Below are 27,183 nucleotides of genomic sequence, written 5' to 3'. Positions count from 1 at the left end.
TTGAGTTGTGAACAGGTGCATTGTGGTCAATCAACACAATGAAAAGACTAACACGGAAACAAATGACCAGTGTGACGACAGTTATTCTGGTAAAAAACCCAGAGGGGCACAAAACAGATAAGCACCACGAACTAGAACAAATGCACACTTTACACACCTAAAGACAAAGAAACAAGTGAAACAAATACTGTTGGGTACACAAAGCGATGCTGTTTTGTATCAGGTTAGCTGCACAGAAGCAGAGGAAGCAAACAGCGGGAGACATTTAGAAAAGAACAGATCAGAGAGAGAGAGAGAGAGAGAGAGAGACAGGCAGCCTCTGCCATGTCAGTCAGGCTCTGTTGGTTTAAATCTTTAGCATTAGAAAAAACAAAAAAGAGGAAAATAGCAGCTGTCCCTAAATAATTATCTCAAATGTATCTAAAACTATGGAATAATGGAGGAAGTTATCCTTAAAGTAGCTTGTCACATCTTTTTTCTATTTCCAACCAAAGAAATTGTTCTGATGAAAATTGTTGGGCTGTGGATTGTTTTGAGTACCACGTCCTGGTTTCATTGTTTCAAATGCAACTTTTCAATGCTTTGGGCGCCTCAAATAAACTGGAAATATATTTACGGGGTAAACTGGATATATTTCGTCTTTTGAATTAGGTGGACTACCCCTTTAAGATGAGATCACAGTAGAAAAAAAAAAAATCTGTGCTCTTGTAATCTTTGTGGAACTACTATATGTTGCAGTGGTGTAGCATAATTCTCTGTTGAATATGCATTAAACCAAATGTTTTACTGTTTCGATGGTGGGATTTGCAACAAAAGTTGATACAATATATCCGCCAATAACCATGTGTAACTACTCATGTTCCAATGTGCTTAACCTCTGGGGTCTTTGCATCGAAAGCTGCAGAGTCTTGACACAATGTCATCACGGATAACATGTAAACACAGCACTAGATTGGCTTCCTGTAGAAGTGTGCATATAGCAGATGGTTGAGGAGGATGAAGAGGGTCAAGGGTGATGAGTAGATGGCAGACTTGGCAGGTACCTTGAGTCCCTGCCAGTAGGCCCAAATCACAGCGACCGCATGCTTACGCCTGGCCTCTTCCTTCAGTCTCCTCAGCTCCCTGCGAGCCTGTTCAGTGGGTGGGCGGGAAGAGAACGGGAACAAATGAAGCAAGAGAAAATGAGAGAAAGAAGAGGGAGACACGGTTTTGCCTGAGGTCAGCAAACATCAAATACACACACACACACACACACTGCACACCAGCCCTGTGTGACCATGGGGAGTCTGCAAAAGTACAGATCTACTGCTCCAGACTCCAGAAACAAATATGACACACTTTTATCGGGGGAACTTCTGTAACAGAAACAGACTTTGTGCTATTTAGTGGAACTTTGAGAGCAACAGGAGGAAAGCAAAAGTCACAACTCGGGCAACAAAGGTCATCTCAAAGGATCAAAACAGCTCCCTCTAAAAAAGACAAACAGCACTGTGATGCAAAGAGTAAACATGCATTGACTACACAACGAGGAAAGAAGTCATGCACAGGGCAGGCAGCGTGCACTGGTGGGGCATGGACCTTGGAGGAAGAAGCTGAAAACACACGCAAAACATGACATGTCTGTCCCTGAAGTGTGTGCACGTGTGTGTTTGACTGTCATTAGTAAGACGCTTCAGAGTCCGGTGGACGAGGGGATATGTGAGAGGGCGTAAGGTAAACTAACTTACATCGTACATTAAATGTTTAGAATGGGTTAAGCATGATGAATATGAGAATGATGGGCATGTTGAAGTTCTTTCTGGGGGTGGGAGGGGGGGTTGGTGGAGGCGGGGTCGATGGAGGCGGCAAGTCACGGCAAGACAAGTCAACAGGCTTCCCAAATACCTTGGTGCCCTGCCAGCCGGCCCAAATGACCGATACGGCATGTTTATTCCTCGCCTCCTCCTTCAGCTGACGCAGCTCTCTCCGGGCCTGATGAAAAGCGGTGGCAGTTGCGGGGGGGAGGTTAATTTTAGTGACAATCAAAACGTACTCCTCCCAGGGGGAGGTACCGAGTAGGTGTGAAAAAAGCATTAAGAGGAGACATTGACGAAAGACAACAAAGGATGGGACACAACGGGGTGGTTAACGTCAACATGGGAGCAATTTTCAGTGGCGCTCGCGTTTTGTGACTCTGAAAAGGTTTATGCTTTAGTGCAAAGAAATGCAATATGACATCAGTGAGAGAGTCTGGACTATCGTTTCTTTATCTAGAGCTTCATAAAACATGCTGCTGACCAATACGATGCCTTTCTGTTCGCTAAGAACAAAGTTCACATAAGACACAGAATAATATTTAACAGTATTTATAATTAATCTGAATTTATAGTCTTCAGCAGGATGAGAGAAATAAAACATTGATTATTAACCACCAAGGATATGTCAAGCGATAACACTGTGACGTAAAGTCTGATAAGATGTTATACATGCAGACTACAAAGTCTGCACAGTGGCTTTCATCATACACATCCACTGAGGTTTCATAAAAGTAGCAACATATGTGCCATCATATTGACTAAATTCCACGCATATGTATTTTGCTGTCAGCAAATCGCTATATTAAGAAGAGACGACTCAGCAGGAGCACGAGTAAATAACAATGAAAATCATCCGTGCGGTGGTGACTGCATGGTTTAACGAGATAAGAGAGTCGAGTTCCATATGTGTAGAAATCTAGCTTTGGTTTGCATCGCCATGACGGAAATAAATCATCAACAACAACCAAACATGTCGAGACAATTCTACTTGTGATTGCTACAAAACAGAAAACGGTGCGAACAACAATAAGGCACATTAATCAGGCCAGTGGGTAACGGAGGGACCGGAATCGAGGCTCATTCAGGGGAGCTGCTGCTCTATTAGGTTGTTTTCAGAGTGGGAATGGGATGGGACACGGTGAACAGGGAGGACAAGACAGCTGGGACAGAGACACACTACGGCTGGGTGGAAATACCTTGGTTCCCTGCCAGTATGCCCAAATTACTGTCACAGCGTGTTTATTCCGCGCTTCTTGTTTTAGACGCCTCAGCTCCATCCGAGCCTGGTGGGACGTGGTGGGCGTTAGGTAAGACAGGTTGAGGATGCGAGAAGAAAAAGAATCAAGAAAAGAAAGTGTAAGAGGAGTGGGGGGAGGGGGAGGGGGAAGAAAAAGAGAAGTGGCAGTTGTGTGATCAGCAAACGAAGCAGGGCCAAAAGGGAAACAGCAGCAATAACATCAAGGATAGCTTTGTTAAGGAACAGGTTTTTTTTCCTGTAATACTGTTGGGCAATTAGGCAGGAACGCTGCATAAGATGAAAAATCAAGTGTTTAAGGCAATACTGTTAAGACTTCAAGAGCAGCTTTTTTCCTACATAGACAAAAAAAAAAGCCGTTTCAAACCCAGGCTGGTGCTGCGTTGAGGTAATAACTTGACTCTCTTAATATACTTCTGCACTTTAATGCGGCAGTACCTGGGTGCCGTGCCAGAAGGCTGCGATGGTGGTCACTGCCTCTTTACATCTCTTCTGATATTTCAGCTCCCTCAGGAGTTTGCGGGCCTGGGGAAATATAACAAGCAAACATTTTTTTTTCTCGTCATGCTTTTTGCTTAGCTTCCGGCTACAATTTATTTTAAACAGAGTGAATTCACAAGAAGGTGCACACCTGCCATCCTCTGGTGTAGGACTGCACCACAGTGGTGGCACTCTTGATCTTCTGGTATTTCTTTTGTTGCTGTGAGATGGAAAAGGAAAAGATAGGAAATTAAATATTGGAGGACATTTTGCTTCGTGCAGGATTTTGAGCATTCCATTTCCCCCAAGAGAGCCTCACCGCATATCGGCGGTACCAGGCAGACACCACTATCTGACTCTTCTTCAGCAGCAGGAAGTGGCAGCGGCACTTCCAGCCACGGTAGATCTTCTGAATGAGCGTGGCCAGGTCTTGTAGGCATTGCCTCCTCCTCTCCTCCAAGGAGAAGAGCTGTGGGGAAGAGGTGCGAATTACATGCATGAGGCGAGAAGAAAACACTTGTCTATACAGTGTGAAGTCCGTTGTGAAATTGGCAGGTATCAATATCAAATTTTTAAAAGTGTCTTTGTAACCTCTGCAATAAGGTCATAGTTATAAAATGAAAAAAAACTTCTCCCTCTGTGAGATCAATAGAAATGCTTTTTTTTTATCTGCGCAAATACTGATTCGGTGATATCAAGTACAAAGTCCAAACTACATGCCGGGAAAGGCGAGGTTGAGGGTGATAACCCTTTCCTGCTTGGGCTCATGGCGGAACAAAAAAAATTACAACATTTTACTGTCCTGCTGTAAACCAATGCAACTTGTTCATCTGCAGGCAGAATACCTTGGTCTTTTTTTCACATCACTGCTTTGCATACACGTTGGAAAACAGAATTTCTCATTGCCTAACTTTATCTGGTTGTTAATGTTAGATAAGGTAACTTATTTACAGCACATAACTTATTCGTAGAATCAAAAATGTAGCCCGAGAGCTTCACTATTAATGCCAAATCTTGTTCCATGTTTTAAAATTTCTCCATACTTTGATGATAATTTAAAAAAAAGAGGCGTGGCTACTGGATTAACAGCCAAAATAAAATTTTGTCTGGAGACATGGATTCAAATCCACTAAACTAGACTCCATGAAGTGATTTCACAGCTGCAGATATATGAGGCAGATAAGTTGATCAGATAGAAAAGTCAATTTGTAAAAGAAAGAAAATTCTCCCCCAATGAGATCATGTTATTCCAAGCTTTGTTGGTCTTTTCACTGAGTGGAGAGAAAGTCCATTAAGACGCTGCAGGCTTGAGCTGTTGAAGAGCCTACAAGCGCTGAGTGAAGAAGCTAATTTCCCATGTTAGATGGGGAGGGCTAAGTGAAACCATGTGTTTGTTTTTTTCTGGTGGTTACATGCTAATTGCTGAAGTGGGGGCTCCGAGTGCAGCTCACCCTGCTTTACAAACATCGTACTGTGAGAAAGCAGGGCAGCTGAGCATGCTATATTCAACCTTAGACATTTACAGCCTGATCCACCGGAGTACACAGCAGAGGTCAAAACTGGCTTCAAAACATATTTAAGGGATGCAGGGTTGTTTTTTTCTGTTTTCTACCGTTCTTGGGTTCCTGATGAAGATCTTGGAGCGGCCGTAGGAGAACTCTTCAGTTGGGACCTGGAGGTCGGCCATCAGCACCTCTACTCCTTTCCTATGGAGAGCCAGAAGGGTCAGATGAGTCATCCAAAGCATACTTTACACTTCAAGGGACCATGAACAACATAAGAGCAACTGTGTAGAAGTAGTAGTTGTTTTTTTACACAAGAGAAAACAGCACTGAGGATGTAGGGTTTGGGAAACACACACACAGAGAGACAGAGAGACAGAGAGAGAGAGAGAGAGAGAGAGACAGAGACAGAGACAGAGAGAGAGAGAGAATGATTAAAGGAGAAAAAAACAAATCCAGAAAAACATGTGGAGGGGGGAAATAAGGAAACCGCACGAAGCACTGAGGGATGGCTGAACAACAAGATACCAATGTGTGGTACAGCAGATAGGAATCAGTGCTTCTACCCGCACAGAGGATGGAACAAGCAAGTCTGGCTGATTTGGAACAGAGGAGACAGATAAAGGATGCAATGTCTCAACATGTTGTGGTTCAGAGAGGGAATGGTTCATTTCTGCTGAACAACTGGTGCAGTATGTGGCAGGACTGTTGCTAGTTCCTGAGAAGCCATCAGGCAGAGTTTCATGTGGTGCATGCAAATACCTGAAACTGTGTATGTGAGAACTGTATGTAATAAATATGTTCAGTAACAAGAAAAGCAAAGATAAAGAAGAAGAGTAACAAAATGACCGTTCCATAAAAAGAACAGCGTAATCTACTACTACTACTTCGCTTTATATTGTTTAAGAGATAATGTGCGTCATTGTGTTGAGTAAACCGTTGTCAAGTTCAGCTGATTTATTTCCCACCTTTGCACCTTTATTTACCCAGGAAAGGATCAGAGTCCTTTTCCAGCAATAACCTGTTTCACATTCACACAGCTCCACACAATCACACCTGGGAGCTGACCACTCAAACTGCAGTCTATTAGTGCTGGTCACAGTCACTCCACTGGGAGTAGTCCGAGGCCTCAGTGCCTTAGTTAAAGATACCTATGAGCGTTGCTCAGTTTCCACACTCGCATTTTCTCACAAAAGACCCACAGGAGGGATTTGTTTTGGCGACCTTCCAGTGACAAGACCCCTTTCTCTCTACTCCCCTCAGCTGCCTGGCAATTGACTCGCTGCTTCAGAATAAACACAGCCGTTACCTGGCAGGCCCACTCCAATGGGGCCAGGTCTGTTTGCAGAGCATTTTGTAGCGCTCCAGGCACGGCTCGTAGGCCTGGCGGAAAGCGTAGCCCGCTCTCCTCACGCGAACGTTCTCCATCAGGCCCAGGTAGCGCACCTGATGGCAGACCAGAGAGTCGGTGAAGATGTGGGAGGCCTTCTTGTCATTGGGCTTGATGCACCTGGGAAGCAAAGAGAGCGGTTGTTCACAACGTCTACGGAAGACGATTTACCTGAAGATACAGTGCATTCTTTAATGTATTGGCAGAGTATTCTTTAATGTATTCTTGTTATTAGAAACAGCAGTTTCAAAACTGAGAATCTCACAATATCCGTTACTGGCAGGTTAATAACCCTCTGTAGGAAAGACTCTGTAGGACTTTACCGGATGTAGTTTGGGTTCTTGGTCTGCAGGTTCCTCATCAGCGTCCCCACTGATGCTTTGAACTGGAACCCAGCAGTCGGTGGTCTCTTCAGGTTGACTTTGGCTGGGTTGCCTTCAGGGAACAGCTGTTTGATGAGGCTGTGGTTGGCCTTGTACATGGCCTGCGACAGGTCCCTGTACAACAGGTCGTTGTTCTTGTCTACAAAACCCTCGGCACGGTACAGCACCTTGATATGAGCAGCGAGAACAGACATGACTAAAAATGTTTTCTTCTCATCGTGGAAGCACAACTGAACAAAAACTATTTTCTTTGTCATCTACTACAGTTTGTAATACTACCGAGTGCATGTCAATAATTTCATTGTCTGATGAGATGCAGAAATTGATCATATTACTATCTATACCTCCTTTATTACACTGAATCGCTCAACAAAAGTTATCTTGTAATTCCTTTTTGTTCTGTACACAGACTAACGTTCCAGTACCTTGCCAGCGTAGTGCAGAATGCGGAAGCAGTTGTGTGGCAGGCTGTGGTCTGTGATGAACTTTGAATTCTTGCTGAGGCGACTCTCAAAGTGCTGGTGTTCAGCGCAGATGGTGTTCAGCTTGTCCAGGAAAGTCTCGTCGGTGACCGTCCCCGGCCTCAGGCACTCCTCGTCCAACATGGCCAAGATGCCATTTTGGTGCTGGACACAGCAAGGTAGGCAGGCATTAAAAGCTTGTGTTCAATCCTGAAGAGTCCTATTATTCTTTGCCACTGGTCTCTAGCTGTTGTTTTGTGGTCTGTCTGCAAAACACTTGAAGAACTGAACTGGTTCTCTGATAACTGGAAGAGTGACTTACATTCTCAATGAGGTCACAGATAACAGCGTTGTTGAAATATTCAATGTTGGTCCACTCGATGCCCTGTGAAAAGAAATAAAAGGTCAAAAGGGACAATGGCTTTTCTATCTTGAGCTAACAAGACGTTAGACTGATTTCCCCCATCAGATAGACTCTCAGAGAATGGAGTGGTATTTCAACGCAACCCGACGCACCTGGTCAAGTACCTGAAGGACAGTCACCTCATCAACACTGCTCTCACAGCGGCCCTCAACAAATACAAGTGCAACATTTGTAAAAGTGTGATGCTAACATAGCTGATGCGAAGTAGCCCCAATTGATGGCAGTCACAACCAGAGTTGTTCAGTGCAGCTCATTCTTATGCGTATACTCTGGTTACCCTCAGTTTGGGATATCCTCTCTTCTTGTACATAGACATGATTTCCTCCCGGGAATATGGTCTATCTTCCTCAAGCTTTAAAAGTCACGTCAAGTCAATTGTATTTATATATATATATATATATATATCACAAATCACAAATTTGGCCCAGCGGGCTTTACAATCTGTACAGCATACGACATCCCTTGTCCTTGGACCCTCGCAGAGGATAAGGAAAAACCTTTAATGGGGAAAAATGGAAGACACCTCAGTAAAAGAGGAGAGATCCTTCTTCCAGGACAGACAGACATGCAACAGATGTGTGTACAGAATAAACAACGTCATAAAATGTACAACATAGACAATCCATATGACAGAAATTATACATATAATAGGAACATATTTTAAAAAGATGGATGTTGGAGGATATCGTGTTTCTGTGCCATTTAAACTCAATGATGCTCGACATATAAACAAAGATCTTCACATTGCACTAACAAGCCAGACTTTGCGTAACAATGATGAAGAATCAGTGCTGGACAGGTATTCCGCTGGTGATGGGTATGAGAAGGAAAAAAATAATGTTTTGTCCAAATTCTGTTAATTTTGGGCTGGATGACCTGCAGAACCTGGCAATGTGTGAATCTCGAAATAGTCTCTAAAACCATACGTTTTAAATTGTTATTAACTGAGATGATACTCAGTCTAGACACATTAATATCTCTAGCACTTAACATTTACACTGGGCATTTGGGACTAATGAGAACAAATGTCCCGGAAACTCTAAATGGACTAGCCCCCTTCAAAGTTACATTTATCATTCCTCATTTAAGCATTCTTGATCATTAACTTTAGTGCAGTTTTTAAAAATCATTAAATTAGTGTAAGTGTTGGTACATCCATCCTCAGCCATATTTGTCCTTGCTGGATTTTTATTATGTTCACCAGGCAGTCTCCCCTGTTCTGTCTCTTCCCATCATCTGAGCAAGGACAGAGCACAAAGCCTTTCTGGAGAGGAAAGGGAAAACATTTTCCATCTTAGCCTCTAAAAAAAAATGCCACTGTCCTTCAAAAAAAAAAAACACACCGCCGGTATCTCATTCACAGCCGCTAATGGGTTGGGAACGTAGCATCGGTTGATGTAAGCAATGTGACAGATATTTGGGGGGTGGGGGGGGAGGGAGCGCAAATAAGGTGTGGCTTAAACCGACTTAAAATTCCCGATTGGTGGCCCTCCTTCCTTTCTGCAGCCCTGTGGTATTTTCCCATGCAGTACGCTGGATAGAGGCCAGGAGTGGAATATCATTGGTGGTGGTGTTAGTGGGGAAGGGGTGTGGGGGTCACCACTGCAGCACTCGCATAGAAAGAGCTCTGAAAACAAACAGAGCTTAAAGGGCCCACAACGGGGAGTGTTTACTCTTGCTGGAGTGAGGGATCACTTCCGTCCTCGCAACTCCACAGAGGGGAGACGGGGAGAGAATAAGATCAGGAGTGTGATGGACGACAGAGACGGGGCAAAGGACATTAATGATGTAGAAATGTCTTTAGGTCGACGGCAAGAATACAGATTTAGCCGAAACGGCACAAGAGGTTACACAGATGAGTGAAGCAACCAGGTTGGGATCATGCTGCAGGGGCCTGCGATGATGAACCGTCAACACAGCAAATTGAGTGCCGACATGTTGAATGATATAGATGTGCAGTTGCAGGTGAGTGAGTGTTTCTAGGCCTACGGGCTGGGCTTGATGGGTAATTTATCCAAGTGTCCACTGTGGATTATATGTGTTGCTGTATGAGTAAACGTGAGAACACAAAACGTACTTCTCTGATGTACTCCTCCTGCTCCTCACGCAGCGTCAGCTCGATGAAGATCTGCTGCAGCTTCTCGTTGCAGTAGTTGATGATGAACTGCTCAAAGCTGTTCTCCTGTGGGAGCAGCAGCGGGAGAAAAAATAAAACAATCAGTTCTAGCCTTTGTCGACAGCGGTGCTTGTTCACTCGTTGTTCAATGTTGTCAGTGAAATAGCTTCTTGTTTTTTTTAACTGCAAAAGGGGAAAGTGGAACTTTTCCATATCTGTTAAATTCCAGAAGCTATTAAATTGGGCGCTTGCTTCTTGTTGTTTCTGCTGCACAAACCACTACGGCTTCGTTTTCTTATTTCTCAAAGCTCTGACTGCATTCTTTCCTCTCTGCAAACATTCAGAAGCATGGTCACATCTCTGCCAACTTTTGCTGTTGCCATCAATTTCCTGCAGTGTTTTATTGAAGGGGATGGTTCTACCAACGCATACTGATAAGGAGAGCTTATAGGATGTTTTAGGCATATTTTGCATGACTTGAGTTCCTGGAATCATAGCTTTAGTATAAAAATAAAAATTTTAAATTACATCCAAAATGATGCAATCACATTTTCAGAACCTGCAAACTCACTTCTGACTAAGACGTCCTTTTTTGAGCTGTGGAGACAGACTCTAAATCTTAAAAAGCAGTACATCCGATTATACCGGCAATAATCAGCTTGGACAAACTATAACTTTTACCTCGCCACTTTAACAACCATCACTTAACAAACTTGTAATCAATCTGGACAGTGAACAACTGATAGCAGCCAATCTGGCTGGTGCACCTTTTGACGATAAGCCCTTTCAGAACAAGTCCATGTAAATTGTCACGGACTTCATTAAACATTGACGGAGTCTTTCTCAATTATTATTGATGTCAATTATGACCGGTAAGTGGTAAGTCATGCTTCTTGGCAGACAGCCCTATTACGTGCTGGGTTAGGTTAACATTCATTTGCTAAGGACACAGCAGTGGTTAGAGCAGCATGTTCAATCTACGAGCTCGGGGTGAAAGACGCAGCAAGGTTTCTCAGCGACCAGGAAACGGAACACATAGCCTCAAGGAGATCAGTTAAGGATGTTAAGACTTCATTTCCTTTTGCTGAGAAACCTAAAGGTCATCTTCACCCTTAATAAACACACACACGCAGGCACACACACACACTCAATAGCATGTCTATACCCAAGTGGCAGCAGACACCAGACGGAAATTTGACAAATATTTCAGCTGAAACTGAGCTGTTCTTTGACGACCGGTTTAAAGCAGCTTGAGGAAGCCACCATCTTAAAACTATGCCTAAAGTTAATGGTCACATTTCTCAAGAGGTGTTGATTCACTTGCCCCAAAGTAGGGGAACTTCCTTGTATTTCATATTAAGTGTAACAAGTTAAAATCAATAACATTTCCAGGAGGGAAAAAGAGGCCATACCAGAGGACTGGTCCAAAATGGCAGTTCTACTCTCTTCTTCTCTTTCCTTTATTTTATGGCAGTCGTTGTCCATACACTCACCTTGGTATAATGAATTGACGCCTTTAGTGTTCTCAAAATAATTTGTTTCTAAATCAACACTTCAGTCTAATCTGTATCTGTTAAAGGAATTGTTCGACATTTTGGGTAATAGGCTTATTTGCTTCACAGAGTTAGATCATTGTAGATGTCTGTACAGTAAATATGAAGCTACAGTTATGCGACTTATCTTAACATAGCATAAAATCAGGATGCAAGTAGAAATAGCTAGCCTGGATTTGCCCAAACGTTATTTTAAATTTTGTATCTGGGTACAGTAACTCTACTATAGCAGGCCACGTTGCCAGAAAACCTCACGGTCAAGACAGGACTTCAGAAAGTTACTGCTCCCAGCCAAGAAATAGTCCATTTTGTTACTTTGGGACATATTAAGTGAGCTTCAGAGGTGTTGTAGATGGATATTATTACCTTCAGACAGAGCCATGGCCCCTGTTGCCAGTCTTTATGCTAAGCTAAGCTAACGGACTGTAGCTTCATAGTTACCGTACAAACATGACACTGGTAGCAATCTTTTCATTTAACTCTTGAAAAGAAAGAATAAGTTCCAAAATAATCAACTATTTCTATACAGAGACATTCAATACAGCAGCAACACATTTAGTAGTCAGTTTATTAGGTGCACCTAGCTAAAACTAATGCAGTCTAATACAACAGCCCTGCAAGAATAAATCCTTCCAAAACAGTATTTAGTCAACCATCAGTGATATAAAATCGAATTAAATATTACAAACCCTTCTCAGTTTAATGCAAAGCAACAGCAGCACAGACTACAGCTTCCAAAATGACTATAAACTTGCATTAGCACCTCTCTAAAAGCTCCACATTTTACAGCAACGTTTATGAATGCAGCGTTTATTGCAGGGCTGCTGTATCACACTGCATTAGTTTCAGCTGGGTGTAGCTAATAGACTGGCGACCGAGTGTCGAGTCAGGATTCAAACGAGGCCAAGGCTTCTTTCGTATCGTTTCGGTCATGTGGCTATGCTGCACACCGGGAGCCCTGAATCGTCTTTAACGAGGAGCTGAATTAAGTCGTTTAGAATCACAGCAAGCACAGTGGCACAGCAAACCGGCCGGTGCAGGTGTTACTTACGCCATCCTGGTGACCCAGACACAACACAAGAATGAGAGCAGAGGGATGACTTGAGAGCGAGTGGGGTGAACAGGCAGGGATATGAAAGAGAGATGAACATATGGGGGTGGGGGGACTGAAGGCATCAAGCAAATGGGCATTAACATTTATACCATTCTATACTGTGCACTCTGCCTCGTCTTTGCATGCACATGCACCCCTATGTAAATAATATAATAGAACCATATAATCCATACCCATTGCTGTACTACGCAATGTGGCTGAACTATCAAATACATACCGTTTACTGTGTCATGTCGTTGACAGTATATATATATATATATATATATATATATATATATATATATATATATATATATATATACACACGATTTGTTGTGCGGTTCCTGTGGGTTTCTTTTACCAGTTCCTTAATGTTGCCATTTTTCTCCTGTGAAATGCTGATTCGAGTGTTGAAATCACCTTGCCACAATAAATAATGTAACCCCTGGGAGCAATAAAGCTGAACTAATCTGATGCGAGTGCGGTTTTAGCAGCCCTCAGTTCTTATTGATAAGCTCCTCACAGGTACCATAACACGCACGTAAACAGCCCGGGGCTAAATCCTTTTAAATGTAATAAAAATGTGTGGGTGGCTTAGAACACGGAGTGTGAGTTTGATCTGCCTTTTGTCTTACCTCAAAAATCTCAAAGCCATAGATGTCAAGCACACCCATGACCTTGTGGCGAGCTTTCGTTTGTGCCTGCAGGGAGACAATATTGTCAATATTAAAAAACACACTATGAAAGGGTGTACTGCCAGTTTAACGTGGCATGAAAAGTAGTAAAGAACACAAACTGAAATGATAAAATCAACTGACATAAAGTAAAAGAAAATCTGTTTTTTTTTCTTTTTTACTTACTTTAATGCTTTCGTTGATCCTGGTAACTAGCCAGCTAAACAGACGACTGTAGAGATTTTTGGCAAGGGCGTCTCGGGCATAGTAGGCCTGTAAATAGACACACGTTACTGGGGATGAAAATGCATGAATTTATTTTCACTACATCGTTGTATACCACTACACATTCACAAAGGCTATTACTTGAGTGTCCAACAGGTCAAAAATGTAGAATTCAAAAAGGCACTAAGTCATTAAGAGTAAAACATGAGTGGCAACATTATTCTGAGGTCAGGTCAACTGTTTCCTATTCTGCTTTTGGACACAGAGGACCACGCTTGAAGCATCCTCGCCATATGAACAGTCTGAGTGAACTCACCAACCTCTTAAATGTGACCTACATTAGAATTTCCAGGAGGACTAAGGCTCATCTATAATGGAGAGGTTTTCATGTTGCATTGACACGGATGAGAGTCGGCAGCCATAGGAGCAAGTCAGGGGGAAGAAATGTCCCTTTGTCATTTCATGCCCTGTGTGTGTGTGTGTGTGCGTGTCAATTCAAGGAGGGCAGATACACATTGGCACAACTGGTGCAATACAGATTTGTAACTCTCCCGCTGACCTGGGACACATTCAGGGTAGTGGACACTTTCTCCAGCTTCGCCTCCACTGTGCGGTAGCTGAACGCTCTTTCCAGCACCGACTGTTCGATTCCCAGTAGCTCACACATCTCCTTCAAATCTTTAAAAGGGATAAAAATAAGAGTCAAGATAATTGTGACACTTTATTTTATGTCACAGCTACAAAAGCATTATAATTAAGGAACGTTAAAGCCAAACATTAACCTTATCCGTTAATACTTAGACTAAATGATTATGGCTCTGATGACACAATAATCACGCTGGTGGAGATGGAAGACTAGTAAAAAGTATCTTTTAAATGGGAGCATACGGATGCATGCAATGTGAGTGCAACAAGCCAGTGATTCATATGAAAAAAAAAGACAAAAGTGGCCCTAAGATGAATCATGCCAGTGTCATGGAGGGAAATATGCAAATGTGTTATTTGCCTAAAGAGAACAGCTGTGGAAATGATGACACAAACAGCTTGTGTCATGCAAATCATAAAACACAAATACACAATAGGTGAGGGAGGACTGAGGAAGAGATCAGAGCAGCCAATAGGGGGCAGTGGCTCGACATCAGGCCAGTATGTCATGATGGTCAAAAGGTTTAAATGTAAAAAATATTCACAATAAATCATCAGAATCAAAATAAAATGGTCAAATTAATCCAATTATTCAACTTGTCTGACATGTATCTGAACATAAATAAACACCCAGACAGCTTAGTTGTTCATCACTACATCATGATGCCAAATCATTCAAATTAAGTTGGAAATGAGTTATAATAGTATCAGAGATATTTTGAAGTAAGAGAGACTCTTTGCTTCCCCTTTGTCGTCTGTCAAACTCACCATTTTTGTCTTTAATGCGACTCTCATCGGAGCCGTTACAGCGCGACTCTGGCTTGAACTCAATGTTGCCGAGCTTCAGCACGGCGGCCACCAGCTCCAGCACCGACTGCACCTCGTGCTCCATGAAGCCCACAATCTGCATGGCATTCTGGAGGGGGTCAAAAAAAGAAGAACCAGTCACAAATCGGCTGTTGTTGAACCTTATTAAGAAACATGGGCACAGGGTTGCAAAGGGGAACTAAGCTATAAATGCATTGTAATGACGGTGTGTGTGTGACTGTGCAAACACACCAGTTCTGGAAGGCTGACACATTATTATTGCAGCCTGCAGACAGAATTGTCATTTGATGAATTGGAATAGTCAAATAAGAAAAAAAAAGATTGAACACGGCAGAGCTGCACTCGCCAATAAGCTGTGTCAACCAGATCACCATGTTTTTTTCAATCTCTAATTCAAGAGAAGAGACTGAGGTCTCTATTTTGAGAGACTCTAGGCTAAACTAAGAGTCCATTAGATTTACATAATTCATGGGTGGCAAGAAAAGAGGAGACAAGCAAAAAAAAAAAAACATTAAACTTATCTTCTCATTAAAAACTGCAAATTACCCAATTCAATATTTAAATGTCTTAAAGTGAATCCCAGTGCCAAATATAATACAACTTCCTTCACTGCCGATAAATGTAGCGAAGTGGAAAGTACCATATTTCCCTCTGAGATGTATTTCAGTTGAAGTAAAAAAAAAGTAGCAGAAAATGGAAATATTCAAGTAAAAGTACAAGTCCCTCATAATTGTACACAAGTACAGCACTTGAATAAATTTACTTTGTTACGTTCCACCACTGGCTGTGGTACTTGAGTCTTTTCATACGTGTTGGAATTAAACTCAGTACCGTAGTTAATGGCAGACCAAACATTTAACTAAATGTTTATGGGAAGAAAGTGTGGCCACCGTTGGCTATATAACCGACAAGAACCCATTGTTTAGTGGGAATGTCCCCTTGTGTTTCCGGTGGTGAAACACAGCTGTATGGGGAATACTGAGAAAACTCCATGCGAGAGGGGATGAGAAGCAGGATGTGAAACGCAAGGAAACGTGTAAAGTAGAATCTGACAGAACAGACTGCAAAGGCTCATTCAGTAGCTGAGCGGAGCATGCTGGAGCAGGACTGAAAACAATAGAGTGCAGTAGAAAGAGTCTCTTATAGACAACATCCTACAGTATGCGTCACCGTCGGTACGGATAACAAGTAGTGGCAATGTGCATGCGGGCAAGTTATTGAATACATGTGCACAGACGTATTTAAATAAAAAGGAAGCAGCTGCCTTGTCTCCTGTGGTTAAAAGTTAAACCCTTTTTGCCATTTATGTAAATGCTGCACATGGAACTGCCCGTGTTTAATCAATGTAAAACTAGCGGTTCATGTTTTAGTTCACTTTCAAATTCAGGTTCAGTTCAAAGTTCACCTGGTTTTGCAACATGTGGGAGGGAGTCTGTTGTGAAGTGTTTTCACAATCCAGAAGACGGACTTTTATAATCTACCCATGCGCAGTGTTCGATTGAGAAATACAGTAAATGAGGAGAAATCACTGCCTCTACCCTCTGTACAGGATTTAGATTATCTCGGCATGATGCAAGGGAAAGTCGGTCCTGAACACCGGAGCGTGCCGCCGCCTGTGATGAGTGCGTGTTCTTGTTTGTCTGTTCTTTTGTGAGAGCCCACTCGAGGTTTAGAGACTGTAATCAGGATTGATTTTAGAAAAAGGGAGATCATTTCTCCCAGCAGTCATTTAGGCTGATTCTGAAAATATCATCTGGGAGAATCTATAATGAGGGTAAAGTGCAATATCATTCAAACAAATACGTGTATGTACTACTCACTCTGACTGTCCGGAAGTTGGCCGCATCATCCAGCCCATTGACCGCAGCAGAGTCCAGGCTCAGGTAGTTGTACTTGCTGAAGTCCCGATCCAGCTTCAGCTTCTCTGTGAAACAAAACGCGCGGTTGCTATTCAAATTGCATTTGTTTCAAGCTGGTTGGCTAAAGGCAATTTAAGTCCTATTTGCATGAAATGAACATTACGCAACTACACGCTAGGAGGTGCCTGTTTAAAAAAAAGAAATAATCTTGTAATGATTGTTGTAAGCTGCATTTTTTTCAAGGACCTTCTAGAAAAAATAATCACTTGACTGTACAAAAAGGTTCGAATGTGATGCCCATGCACTTAATAAATGTGTCCAACCCGCACCAAACAGATTTTCTACACAGTGAATGCTCTTAGAGTTACTGCTGTGAACACTATTATGGTAGCTCAAATGGCCTTCTTAAAAGCCCCCCTATTTAGTAGCAGAGAAATATATTCCTCTGGTGGGTGCATGTGTCGGATTTCATTAGTGGCTGCATTAACTACAGCTGAATCAGGACCCTCTGATGTGTGTGTGTGTGTGTGTGTGTGTGTGTGTGTGTGTGTGTGTGTGTGTGTGTGTGTGTGTGTGTGTGTGTGTGTGTGTGTGCTCTAGAGTCAATGATCGTTATTTTGTTCTCCTGCGTTCCGGACATAAAACAATGCCCTCTGTCCACAGAAAAGCAAATAGAGGGAACCGGTTTCTCGGCTGGCCTTTGTTCTCTGTACCGTTTGTTAGGCAGGAAGATTGGGTCATTAATGCATCAGCCATGTGTTGTGTGCAGCTGCAATCCTGCTGAAAAATGTTTATGTAAGAGTTTAACATAAGGAGTGGCATGCTGGTGCTTCCAGATGACAGGGGTGAATAAAAATAGGAAATTAAAATAGGGAAACACAAACTCCATGCTCATGTTAACCATCCCAGTCTGGTGTTTGAATGTAAACAAACAGAAGATCCCACCGTGAGTACAGTTTCCTTTGGACAAGACTGCTCAGCTAGCTACTGTGACGTGTGATTCATTAGTTCCTGTGAGCAGATAAGTGCCTTATTCTGAGATCAGAGGTTATTCCAGGCGATCAGGCTAAATATATCACAACCCCAGTTCGTGCTTCAGGGCGATAAGAAGGGTGCATTTAAGTATTTAAAGCTGCCATTTCTCTCAAATCCAGGAGCACTTTAATCTTCAAGTTTAGTTTTTCCCCCCCCATCTACACTTTGAAAAAATAAATACATTGATGCTTCCATTTAATGCATTCCAGTATTTTTAGGACTTACTGAGTGTGTCATCGGAGGCTCCAGACAGGAGCTGATAAAAGACGTGGAAGTTCCTCTCTCCTCGTGGCTGTTTCACCACACGTGACTTCTCCAGCAGATCTTAAAGAGTACAGGACAACAAAAGGAAACAATGACGCATGATGACAAAAAGTTATTCCCTAATAATAGTCCTCACGGGAAAGGTTTCTGTGGTGATTCACCGAAGTAAATAAGGGGCTGATCTGCTGTAGGAAGTACTAAGGACGCCCAGCACCTGTATGGAGGTCAGAGGGCTTCCTGGTTCAAACTTCTGTATATGCAAGTTGCTAAGGTGACCAAGCTAATGTTATGTGTGTGCGTGTGTTTGCACACAATATCAAACATCAGCGCTTTCTCCCAGGCTGCCGACCAAGTGCAGCAGTACCTGATTAAAAGGGGACCCATCATCTGCTCACCGCATTAGGCTCAGTATGATTTAATTAAAGACCAACAGCAGAGCTCTGCATCTGAGAATGCTTGAGATCCTCTTCACTGCCAGTCTGGCTGGATAACAGCATCCAATTTGTCTAGTTAAGAACATCTTATTTTAGGAGACTTAAGAGTTTACATTAAACTGACTGAACAGAAGGAAAAATATCCATATGAACTGCCATTTTAACCACAGTTAAATTTCCAGCCATAAAAAAAAGAAAAAAAAAAAAAAGAACTGCTCCTGGCTTTGTCAATCTTTGGACAAACTGTGACTCACCGGTCTGTGGGTGCTGAGAGGACAGAAGGGCCACTTTGCACTGACTCTGTGGATACACTAACTAGAGAGCCCTACACAGAGACCCGGGGCTGTCAGAGCTAGCGGTGGGTCAGGCTCAATGTGAATCTGTGGCACCGGGTGGCCATGGATCACATACGTGACTCTATAAGAGCCAGCACATCAATAACACAACATCCACGACTGAGTGGCTGTCAGCAGCAGCAATACAGAAGCTGTGGTCAAAGACGCAGAGAGGACAAGAACAATACCACCGAGGAGCCACTTCCTTCATTTCTCCTTTTTATTGAACATTTTTAATATGCGTGGTGGCATTTCATTTACTCTTGTGCAGACTCTCTGAAATATTCACATCCGAAGGGACCTGAAGTGACCTTTCATGTCACGTCCAGCCAAACCCTTCAGTCATCCTTTCATTGCTTTTGTTTTGAGCCACAGCTTTCCATTTTCTGTAGTAAAGCATCCTAAACATGTTTCCTCTCCCTTGGAAATGCAAACACACATTGAAGTAGCAACGTGGGAACAATATCCTGTTATGTTTTGACTTTGGCTGACAAAATCTTCTTTCCCCTCTGTCATTAAAGCTATGGAGGATTGGGTTTTCTAAAAGTATAGCTATCTAATCTCAGCTGTAGGAAGCACAGAGGGCTCGACGGATGCCCGTGTAGGGGAAAATAATGAGCCGAGAGGAGAGGAGAAATCCATCCAGGCTTGCCCTGCTCGAGCATCCTCGTCCATCTGTCTAACAGGCCAGCCGGCCCTGTCTGAAGCAGTCACATGTCAGTGGCTCTTCTTCACAGACAGTCCCGTGTGCTGGACTAACGCGAGCCAACAGACAGAGGTTCATTTGTGTCTCGGCCATCAGCTCCTCTTTTTGTTTCTGTGACCTCTGGCGGAGAAGTCAGCGCAGACGCAACAATGTGAACAGAAGCAAGATAAGAGAGAAAAGAGCCGAGGAGCGAGAGGGTGGAGGTGAGCGTCCCGTTCGGTTTCAATACAGCTTTCCCAATTCTAAAGCTTTTGTGTAACTGTACCTCAACAATTTCAAAACTTGAATGGCCTCTGAGACTACTTTTGAAGATAAAAACTGAGAGTTGTATGTTTGATGGTACGGTTTAACTAGGAGGGCGACATCATTGTCAGGTTGATAAGTAAATGACAATAAAAAGATAAAATAATGGCTACTATGATACATGATTAAGATTAAATATGGCGTGTACAATTTTACAGACATTTCTTTTACTTTAAGCACATCGTCGTGTCAATACTACTCACAGTTGCTGATGACTCCCCCCAGAGGATCTCCTTTGAAGTCAAACTCAATGTCCATGTACTTTCCCTGTGGATGAGAGCACAACGTTTAGAACATACAGGAGGTAGAACTGAACTTTAATATACACTGTGAGCTGGGTCCAAAACTCAGCACCAGCTGCCAATCATACACTGTTATGAAATAACTGTGTAGAGGGAAAGCCCCCCCACCATGCCATGTTCTTTCTACTAGAGGACTAAAACAAAGCATTGCAGGCCGTCTCTTTCCTTCGATCTGAAACTTGGATGCTAGCACACAGAGTCCTGTGTGTTTATCCACGCCCCCCCGCCCCTCTGATGTATTAATAGCAGACCGGTCCTCAGAGCAGGCCAAGCTTTACTGGTGAGCGGGCTCCAGCCAATCTCAATAAGCTTGCTGCACTCAGCGAAATGAAGTGACACTTTGATTCACAGGTCTCTGAAACTGATTGAGCTCTGATGAACTGGCATCTAGCGCGGAGGCCTGAGGTCCTTGTCTAGAGGTTTATACCAAGATTACCTAAATATAAACAGAAGGGGCGTAATCCTTTATAAAGCTGAACTCCCGGTTACAACTGCAAGGCCAGGCCTGAGTTTGTACCAATATAGGTAGGTGATTGAACAGAGTGTGAAAAGGAAACCTAAAATTGGGATTGGAAATATACATTGGCAGTTAGCCTGCTCTACCTAGCCGGTATAACAAGATTCCATTCAATCAAACAGGCAAAAACCCAACACCCAGTGTAATGGTGTTGGGTTTCCAGCTAAATAAACATTCATGTTAGAAAATGAACATGAACACAAGTGGTGGTGTGTGATAGGGGTAATCTGATGCAATGTCATGAGGGAGGAACCTGAAGCAGGCTGAAGCTGCTGGATCGAGCCTCCCTGAAAATAACGAGCCAGACAGTGTGAGAATGACCTCCTTGGCAAACAAAAAGCAAAACACGCCCAAAACTCCCGTCTCCTTTCATTCTGCCACTGCCTGGAAATAAAGATCTGGATCAGTCTATGGACTGAAACATTATCATGATGCTATCTCTGCCATAGAGATAAGCATCATATTTCTTCAGCTTCCTCATTTTGCAACCTCAGCAGGTCACGAGGAATCGATCAGTCGATTTATAAAACACGTGGAGAAGTTAAAGTGAGAGACGAGCAGAAAATAAACATGTGCAACCTTATGAAAGTTTGGACTGCACTCCGCAGCTGATGAACAGCAGTGTACGTGAAAAGCCTTGTTCTGTGTATGTAAAGATGTGCTAGTGAAATACATCAAGGGTGCAAGGTCTGCTGTTACTGAAGCAGTGCCTGGGCAGGTACAGATCCAATCAGTCTGTCTTCACATGATGTGGGAAAGACATTAGAACATACATGGGACAAAATCCCCTTAAAAAGGACGTTACTCTTTGATTTGTTGCTTTGAAACACGTACCAACATGAATCACTTGAGGATATGAGTCGACAGAAAACATCAGCCTGCAGGTCTTTTCTTAAACCATCAAGCCGTTATACAAAGGCTGTTGTGTCTAGACAGAATTACTGTGAGAATTGATTCAACTCCACCAATTGTAGGAAAGAGGAAAATAAGATACCACACCATTGTAGATCTCTACAAGACGTTCAATTTAGTGAAAGCCAGACTGACGCAAGCACATGAATGAGACATTCACTGTGTAAAGAAATTAAAAGAAACAGAGAGGGACACAACCGCAGGGAATTAAGAAATATGTTGGGGCTTATTTTTGAAGGGAAGAGAAAAACGTAGATGAAAGTGGCGGATGATGCGTAGCTTGAATAAAGTCTGAATGAAAACATCCAAGCTGTGCATAATGTTTAGCAAACGAGGACTCATTCAAGAAGCAAACATCCAAATAAACGACACCAGTTGTTTATCAGTTCAGTATCAGATACTTACAAATCTGGAAGAGTTGTCATTCCTCACTGTTTTGGCATTTCCAAAGGCTGAAAATCATAAATGGGACAGGATGAAAACATTGCAAACAATGCATAATTCATGCTAATCCATCTGAAATAACGTTATTGCAAAATAATATCAAAACAAACCAAAGCTTGTTGACAAATATGCTAAACATATCAATGATCCTTAACATTGTGCCTCACTCCAGCTAGCTGTCAATCATCTAAGGGGTCTGGATGTCAAAGCTGTTTTTACTGATGAAGCCCCATAATGCTGCGTGGATTAGGCAAAGCACCGCGGCTTTCCAGGCTTAGGAGCGGATGAACTTTGCCGTCGCACCACATTCAAGTCAAAATGCTTCAATGTGTGCCATAAACAAACAATAACAAACATGATGTTTAAACACAGCGTTGCCCCATATGGGTGTTTAAGTGCGATCATAAAAAAAAAAATTGCATCGCAAACATGTGTGCACATCTACGTCTCACATTGCGTGCATAAATGAGCCTTTTAGAACAGTATTTTTCAATCCAGAGCACTTTCAAATTGCTTCTGGCCACATTTCTACATTAAAATGCTATTAATGCGTCATGCATCACAGCGCCATTAGCATATCAGCTTGATAGCTGACACACGGCTGATTAATGTGCGTTTTTCTGTTGTTGGTTAACAACGAAAGAAACCAATAAAAGGTTCTGAAAGAAAGCGAAGCAGAGAGACGCAGAGAGCGAGCATGACACGGGCACATTGTGTGGAGCACGATAACTGTGCTCCCCCTCTCCCTTTATTTCGGCGCGAGGGCAATTAGATTGGTGGGAGCTAAACTCTTGCAGATGTGCAGGTTTTTCAGCAGCCAACCCCGGGTATACAGCTTCATTATTCATGGGCATTTCCTGTCCACTGCCCCCAATTAAATTACAGCTGTTTCTGTGCCAGCACTGAGCTGTGAGATTGAGACAGTGTGTGTGTGTGTGTGTGTGCGTGTGTGTGTGTGTGTGGTGTACAGGGGAGAAGTAGAGGAATACAAAGTGTGTGTTACACAGTATTTACACAACTCTGAAAGTCATTGTGCTGATCAGCTCACTTGTCTGTGACAGTACAATTCCCGTGTGTATGCGTTTGTCGATGTCTACGTGCCAAATCTAAAAGTGTTGCAGTTGCTGTGTGACTTATTGTGTTCGTTAGCCAATAGTCAGGAGTTTTGCGGTGATGACATGTATTTTTCTGGTTGTTACGTGTTACAAAACCAGGCAAAAATATCAAAGATTCTCATAAAACTCTATGCAGGGTGGGTGACAGGTCGCTGAGGGTTGCAAATATACAATGCAAGACAATTCATGTCTTCCAAATTTTGGCAAAAGAAGCTGCACTTTGAGGAGCCTTTGAAAGGAGACAGCGTTGTCAACCTGTTAACACAGACTGACAGTCCCCAAATGTGAGCTCCAGACGATCCAGCCCCCTTGGATTAGCTTGAGTGTGAATGATGCTCACTCACCCTCCAGCACGGGATTGGACTGCAGCAGCTGTTCCTTGACCTTATTCACCTCCTGGCCCTTCCCACACACCGCTGCCACATATGACATCACCAGCTTACTGGCCTCTGGAACACACGCATGCAGACACAACAAATATTAGGTCAAAAGCCTTTGCGAGACATGACGAGAGGTTGCCCACCCGTCTCACCATTCCCTTTAAAATTCCCCTTACCTCATCCCCCCCTGACACCCATCAGGGTAGGGTGTGGGTCAATAGTCTGGGGTACAGAGAAGAGGCCTCATAATAGAGACCCAGTTTGTTTAGTCAGACGGTGACTATCATTGCATCAGGTTATCATCATTCAAATGACTGCACTGAAGAAGCGCGACTTTATTTGGATCGACAGAGATGACCCCCTTTCTTCCACTTCTCGTGTAAGAGCTGAAGCTCATCTGAAAGAGTCAACTGTGAGTGCAGTGTGTTCCCAAAAAATATTTTCTGGATGGATGAAAATCTCGACAAGGGCTCAAAAAGGCATCTTTGGCTTGTCTGAAACAAGTGACATGCCTTGTAGGATGACTGCTGGCATCAGGATTATCTCTCCTGTCCAGTGAGATGACAGTGACCTAGAACTGATGATGTGCGTGTTGTGCCAAGCAGGGATAGAAAAGAGCTTGATGGTAGTCGCTGGTACAGACTGCTGCTGATGAGCCTGGCATACAAACGGCTCCAGATACGCTCGTACGGGAAGGTGTGCATAAAAAAAAAGAAAATTCAGAGATCAAGAGCCCCCGCTCTGCTGAGTAACGAGGTACACACGGCTTAATCTTCGCATTTTTTTTTATGTCTCAGGGAAGCAAAATAAACTTCCTCAGTCATCTCTCGCAGGAAAAAAACAACAACAATGTTATGTCTCCTGTACGCCATTGCTGGCATCTGATAATAATGTTCGTCACAGCTCCTTGCTCATACGGGAGCCACAGCAAGACAGAGCACAAGAAACAGACATAAAAGTCAATGACCCATATCGACGGAGTATGCACGTTTTTGATGGTCTTATTCCACTACAAAGCTCCGAGGCCGATGCGATTACTGAAATCCAAATTTATCTCCTAGACATGGCTGAACAGCTTCTTGGAGTGGGGTTTTTAATATCCATGAGAGCTTGAGAGAACCCAAATAAAGGCTAGTGCAAAACACGATCTGTCATACTTTACTGTGCCTTCCACTGCCTCTGTTTTATTATTGTATCACTGCATTAACCTACTGAAATCATTATTATTATCGTGTGTGACTGACAATCTCACATTGTTGACAGTGGCTCTGTGGATCCTAATGTTTGCTGCCAAAGTGCTACGGGGGAAAGTTACGTTGTTAAATATGAGCTCCAGCCAGAGATCAATGTGCAAATAGATCAAAGCCATCAACACCATGAAAACGCTGCGTGCGTCACATTATAAATACAGGAAATGGATATGGCATCAGTGCACAAAGAAATAAAGGTAGGGCTGGGCGATGAATTAAAATGATAGTAAGGAAGGGACAGCCATACATGCATAAAGAGCCATAACTCTGATGGAACTTTTGCTGTGTAATATTCAGGTCTTAAGTAAATATTCCAACAAAATAAATGCTGTGATACTTAATGTGGCTCTCAATATTTTTTTTCAGTATTTCTCCCCCCTTGATTAAAGCCACATGGCCAGTTTGAATTGAAACCAAATGGACGCTGCGATTACAAGTTACTCCTACACTTAAAGTCTGTCGCACACATGCAGATCCAGTGTGCGAGTTTGAAGCAAACGGTGAGTGACAACAAGTGCAAGGGTCACATTTTTAAATTCTAAGTATGACTGTATGTCTGTGTCTTTACTGTACAGGAATGCATTTTAGTAATAAAGTGCGACTTCCTTCCTACAGTTTGTACTCAATATGCATTTTACCTGCGCCACATCACTGCCAACAGGAGACCAGGAAATTCCATTCCTCTTGGCTTTCTGTAAGGTACGCGAGACTGCTCCCGACCCCCAACATGGCCACACTATTATGACACCAACTAGATAAAGGACCGGGGATGTGAACACAGCGTCCTCTAACATCAGTAGGCTCCATATTTCTAGTCTGATGCGCTGTCAGACATGAGCGTGTCATGCAAATCAGGAACCCATCTGCAATGCTGCTTGTCTACTTTGATTTGTCTACCTCCATCATTTAACACCCTCTCCGTATACAGGCCATCAAAGAGGTAGTCACGTTTCATGTGCCAACATGACGTTCTCAAAAAAAAAAAACTTGCATCAAGCTGCTTTTTGAAAAAAGGTACATCTGATCCAAATCTGCTCTGTGGCTTTAAACATAAGCACCCTTATCTTACAGCTGCCTTTACAAATACGGTTTGACTACACTTACAACAAATGTTTGTTCAGCACTACAAACAAGAGGGGCCGAACAAACGAGAAGGCCTGATGGTACATTTTTAACCCTCCTGGGATCTATTAGCTAAGATTCTCTGTTCTTGGATGCTTTAAAAGCGCGTTTTTACTTTCTTCGGATAAACTCATGCAGTGCCCGTTTAGAACGGGCCGATTGCTCGTCCTCCGGTAGCTTGTCCTCTGGTAGGGCTGCTTGTTGATTTCTCGAGAACTGCTCATCCAAATAACTTGACACAGCGCTTCTTTGGGTCCCTCTCCCTAACACCACACCCACACTCTCACTCTCAGATGACGCACTCAGAGACATTGGATGGTGGTATGCATCTTTAAAATTGGTTTTTAAATGTGATCCGGCTGCAACGCGGCCACTCTAGACGATGCCTGTGATTCCACCAGACGTGTTGCAGCACATTTCAGTGCTAAGTGTCCCAGAAGCGACTCCCTGCTCTGCTTCGTGGGGCGCTTGACGAGTGCACAGATGTTAAGATAAAAAGGAGTTAGCTTCTAGCTACATACCGGTTTTCCCAGCCCCACTCTCCCCTGTGATGAGGATGCACTGGTCCTTGTCCTGGTCCCTCAGTGAACGGTAGGCCTCATCTGCCAAAGCATAGCTGGAAGACAAAAGGTACAAAGTCATAAGCTTTCACAGTACTTTATATTACATGCCCTCAGCTTACATAACATCCTTATTTTCAAAGTATTTTCCAGGATATTTTGGGAAAGATACTGGGGTGAAAGAAGTTCAGAGTAATAATAAAGTACAGTGCCAGGGCGCATGGCGTCCATCCTAATCAATAGCACGCGGCTTTATTGGAAATTAGGTTGCATCTGTAGAACAGCCCCAGGACTGGAGTGACTTGCAGCTTTATTTAGCTACACCGGCTGGTTCACATTTGTGATTTGGCTTTGATAGTTGTAATATTATCCATTTCCTGCTCCTTTCTTCCTAACTCAACACTAATGCTGCTAAAGCTCCTGCATCCAAATGCAAACAAGAACAGAGACATGCTTGAAAGCCTTTTTTTACCTCCTTAAGTGACAGTTAAAAACAATTAGTTTACATCCATCCATCCATCCATTTTCCTCCGCTTATCCGGGGTCGGGTCGCGGTGGCAAACAGGCCAAGCAGGCTGACCCAGACTTCCCTCTCACCGGCAACATGTTGCATAATAGTTTACATAACCGTGGGAATTTTTCCTGCATGCCATTTAAAAAAAGAATCCGCTTTGTGCGCTTTCAGGTGTTTGATTAATGCAATCACTCACTGTAAAATAACCCTTGGTGGATTAGTGAATGATAAAAGTAGAGTGCCTATTATAAAGTGAAGCCTATTGTCGTACATTCCAGGACAGTGATACAATGGGAAAGTGGGACC

At 43.0% G+C, this 27,183-nt stretch overlaps 1 protein-coding gene across 3 annotated transcripts in view; it reads right to left on the bottom strand.

Moving 5' to 3' along the window:
• myo1b (myosin IB) overlaps window positions 1–27,183 on the bottom strand; it is a 48,273-nt gene that overhangs the window by 3,909 nt on the left and 17,181 nt on the right. Inside the window, exons 3-23 of one of the 3 annotated variants that reach the window (XM_076109596.1) lie at window positions 26,325–26,419; window positions 23,396–23,500; window positions 21,898–21,944; window positions 19,965–20,028; window positions 17,945–18,043; window positions 16,646–16,749; window positions 14,766–14,913; window positions 13,912–14,030; window positions 13,314–13,400; window positions 13,089–13,154; window positions 9,769–9,873; window positions 7,590–7,652; window positions 7,232–7,432; window positions 6,747–6,973; window positions 6,343–6,543; window positions 5,144–5,237; window positions 3,851–4,000; window positions 3,683–3,751; window positions 3,490–3,576; window positions 2,993–3,079; window positions 1,044–1,130 (exon numbers count right to left, since the gene is read on the bottom strand). In XM_076109596.1, coding sequence (XP_075965711.1) covers window positions 1,044–1,130; window positions 2,993–3,079; window positions 3,490–3,576; window positions 3,683–3,751; window positions 3,851–4,000; window positions 5,144–5,237; window positions 6,343–6,543; window positions 6,747–6,973; window positions 7,232–7,432; window positions 7,590–7,652; window positions 9,769–9,873; window positions 13,089–13,154; window positions 13,314–13,400; window positions 13,912–14,030; window positions 14,766–14,913; window positions 16,646–16,749; window positions 17,945–18,043; window positions 19,965–20,028; window positions 21,898–21,944; window positions 23,396–23,500; window positions 26,325–26,419 — 2,305 coding nt within the window. The remainder of the gene's footprint in view (window positions 1–1,043; window positions 1,131–2,992; window positions 3,080–3,489; window positions 3,577–3,682; window positions 3,752–3,850; window positions 4,001–5,143; window positions 5,238–6,342; window positions 6,544–6,746; window positions 6,974–7,231; window positions 7,433–7,589; window positions 7,653–9,768; window positions 9,874–13,088; window positions 13,155–13,313; window positions 13,401–13,911; window positions 14,031–14,765; window positions 14,914–16,645; window positions 16,750–17,944; window positions 18,044–19,964; window positions 20,029–21,897; window positions 21,945–23,395; window positions 23,501–26,324; window positions 26,420–27,183) is intronic. The other 2 variants (XM_076109588.1, XM_076109604.1) reach the window with 2 other exon arrangements.

Source organism: Anarhichas minor, unplaced genomic scaffold (genome assembly GCF_050575085.1).
Source record: "Anarhichas minor isolate MPS153535 unplaced genomic scaffold, ASM5057508v1 ptg000004l, whole genome shotgun sequence".
NCBI lineage: Eukaryota > Metazoa > Chordata > Actinopteri > Perciformes > Anarhichadidae > Anarhichas > Anarhichas minor.
Note: the sequence above shows the minus strand (reverse complement) of the source record. Positions and strands in the feature narration are given on the sequence as shown.